Source organism: Oreochromis niloticus, linkage group LG12, assembly GCF_001858045.2.
Source record: "Oreochromis niloticus isolate F11D_XX linkage group LG12, O_niloticus_UMD_NMBU, whole genome shotgun sequence".
In the NCBI taxonomy this organism is placed as follows: domain Eukaryota; kingdom Metazoa; phylum Chordata; class Actinopteri; order Cichliformes; family Cichlidae; genus Oreochromis; species Oreochromis niloticus.
The window spans coordinates 25,278,962-25,281,929 of record NC_031977.2 but is presented as its reverse complement, the minus strand read 5'-3'; the positions used below and the strand labels follow the sequence as shown (position 1 = coordinate 25,281,929).

Below are 2,968 nucleotides of genomic sequence, written 5' to 3'. Positions count from 1 at the left end.
CCCAACACTGCTAATAAGGTTGTGGAGTTGTAAAGTATTTTGTCTCGCGTCAGTATATAGTTATCGCAAATTTTCCATCCTTATCAACCAGCCACATAAATTATATGAAATGCTCATATTCTGTCCTGTTTTGTTTGTTTAATTTACAGCTGATAACGTTAGGATAACAAATCTGTTTTTGATTTAGTGATACAAAATGCAGAACACAAGTAATTAAACAATTCAGCGATCAAAGCATTATTCTGATTTTATTGAATATATATCCAACTAATATCTTTTACATTGTTAAAAAATTGTTAATTATTCCTGGATTGTAGATTTTGGTTAAGAAGAAAGTAAAACATGAATAAGATGTAGTTGTTCCAGAGCTTCAGAGGAAGATGGTGATTATGGCTGAAGACACCAGCAGAAACATAATACTGGGACCAGTTGGGATAGCACTGTTGCACAAGTTCCCTTCACAGCAGCTCATAGGACTGACACACAAGCTAGTGAACTGGCAGCCCTTAGTGATGGTACCTGTAAGACATGATGGGAAAACCTCAGTTTAAGTAATGCTATGCTCATAAAATGATTTACATCTTTAAACAATTCTTAATACACTGCAGAACAACTTACCGCTGATAGTGGTGCTGAAACATCGGTCCATACCACCAGGACAAGTTAAGACATTAGTGCAGGAGTGAGGGTCAGAGAATGCACATGCGTAGCATTGTAATCCACATGCTGCAGAGAAAGAAAGACAGCTGTCATACATGGATGAAGATTCTTCAAATACAAAGCATCATCCATTGGACAGCAGATGTCTTAATGAGATGAAGAAAAGCTTTTTTTTTTTTCATTCAGAGAAAAGGCTTCTTATAAAGTTTGTGGTACCACAGTTCAGAGAATGCACCGGAAAATAAACCTTAATTGTGCAGTGCAACCAATTGAAATGAATGTGTTTCAGAGCACAGCGCTGCGTGTTGGGTGCTGTGAAAAAAGGCCTTCAGGATCTGCCATTTCTATTACAAAATACAGTGAGCTCCATAATTTGATTTATAAAGGCAACTTTTAAAATAGTTTTGCATGTGTACATGACTATAGTGCATTTTAATCTTTTATTGTTTCAGCTCTTCAGTTTCAATTTCTCAGAAAGTGAGTAGGATGGTACTGAACACCCCGCCTTGTTTAGGAGGTAATTTAACTGTGTGTCGATGCAACATTGTGCAATATGTTTACAAAAGAAGTTAATGCTACCAAATGATCACTAGTTTTAAGATGCACATGGATGATTTCCTTTACTGCAAAAGGCAGCAATCATAAACTTCATTAATAATAGCTTGCTGTACATGACTATAGTGTATTTTAAATCAAACTTTTAATGGAAAAAAAATCTCATATATTCACCTACTTTTTAAGAGTTATGATTTTTTCCCATCACAGAAGAATTTTGGTTCAGATGTGCTTTTCAAGGTGATCTGAACCTCTCTTCAGTTTCATGTCTCTTACAGTTTGGTTTAAAAATGGAAAAGCTGAAAGGACCAGTGATTATCTGATTATCTGGTAAAGAACAAGACAAGTGAATCATGAGCTGCTCTTACCTGCAGACAAACTCAAAACCAGGATCAGAGCTCCAAGAAGTTTCATGGTGAGAAGTAAGAAAGAAGTACACGATGTGTGAGGAGGACAGGAAGTCAAATAGGCTTTGTTTAGCTCTTCAGTTTCAATTCCTCAGAAAGTGAGTAGGGAGGTACTGAACACCCCACCCCCCCTTGAGAAAGTGAATTCACCTTATGTCGATGCAACATTACTCTCATTTGTGTGCACATCTGCGCTTGCTCTTGCGCCACATGTTCTCCAAAAGAAGTTAATGCTACCAGATGATCACCGCTGTTAAGATACACAGGATGGATTTGCAGTACTGCAAAAGGCAGCAATCATAAACTTCATTAAGAATAGCTTACTAGTACTCGGTTTGACCTCATTTTACCACCAGAAGTGCTTTAAACATATATGTTCTTCTTTTATTTGAAAAGCTCTTTGACACACAAAGAAGTGTTGTATGTAGTATAACTGGTAAGAATGTTAGACGTTATTAAATGGAAGCTGTTAACATTAATGGTGTTTTTTTCCAGCTTACTCATCCACACAGACATTTTTGCACAGTGCCATATATATTCCTGATACTGTCTTTTACAAAAGACAAAATAACATTGTTGGTAAGTTCAGTCCAACTTCATGTCTGAGTCTCAGAATGAGCTCATGAAATTATTTGTGAATGAGTAGGTTTGAAGTGGTGGGAAAATAGACAGCTGCACCTGTGTAGTTCCAGTTTGGTACAGTTTGTTGGATAAAAGCAGTTTTTGTGGTGTATAGTGTATTTTAAATGCACAGCTATATGCATTTGAAGTGCATACGTTCAGCTTTAATTTAAGGGCTTTTACAAAAACAGTACTAACTGTTTGGAGATTACACAGACTCGCCTTTTCAGAGGCTTAAATTAACTGGACAAACTAGCATAATTTTAATACTTGAAATAGCAGGATTATTAACTTGAGTTGTAACTGCGCTGACTTATTGCCAGTGTGGATATTTAAGACTTTCATTGTCAGACTTTAAAATGTAATTGTATTTATAACATAAAAGTTGGGGGGGTAGAGAGGCATTTTTGGACAGGTCTGGATTTGCAAGGCCTGTTTATCAGCAAAGCTGACTCACTAACGCTTACATGGAGCCATGCCAGTTTAAGACTCCTTTGAATCGTTTCCTAGATAGCTGATTTGATGTGTTTTTGCATAGAAAAACCCCTTGAGAGCGCTCAAGGACAGAACTGAGAAGAACATGATTAAATGAAACTCAAGACAACATAGGAGAGAGACTGTAGACAATCTTTCAGAGAAATCTGCAAGAGTTTACAACCCATATTTTAGAGGTGAAATGTGACAAATGTAGATGCATTGACTGCCCACATAAGTACCTCGTGGCA

The 2,968-nt window shown here is 36.9% G+C and overlaps 1 protein-coding gene across 1 annotated transcript; it reads right to left on the bottom strand.

Annotated features, from left to right (window-relative positions):
* Nucleotides 1–224: 224 nt before the first annotated feature.
* Nucleotides 225–1,742, bottom strand: LOC106098657 (ly-6/neurotoxin-like protein 1). Its single transcript, XM_013274865.3, has 3 exons — nt 1,584–1,742; nt 619–726; nt 225–519 (listed from the first exon to the last, which is right to left on the bottom strand). The coding sequence occupies exons 1-3, from the start codon at nt 1,627–1,629 to the stop codon at nt 371–373; spliced, it is 303 nt and encodes a 100-aa protein (XP_013130319.1). The 5' UTR covers nt 1,630–1,742; the 3' UTR covers nt 225–370.
* Nucleotides 1,743–2,968: the final 1,226 nt, after the last annotated feature.

What these genes read in the sequence shown, in the direction of transcription:
- LOC106098657 (XM_013274865.3), bottom strand. Translation starts at nt 1,629, where the DNA reads ATGAAACTTCTTGGAGCTCTGATCCTGGTTTTGAGTTTGTCTGCAG. An exon ending in GGTTTTGAGTTTGTCTGCAG is followed by an intron (nt 727 to 1,583) that starts GTAAGAGCAGCT and finishes CTTTCTCTGCAG; the next exon opens with CATGTGGATTACAATGCTAC. An exon ending in TTTCAGCACCACTATCAGCG is followed by an intron (nt 520 to 618) that starts GTAAGTTGTTCT and finishes CATGTCTTACAG; the next exon opens with GTACCATCACTAAGGGCTGC.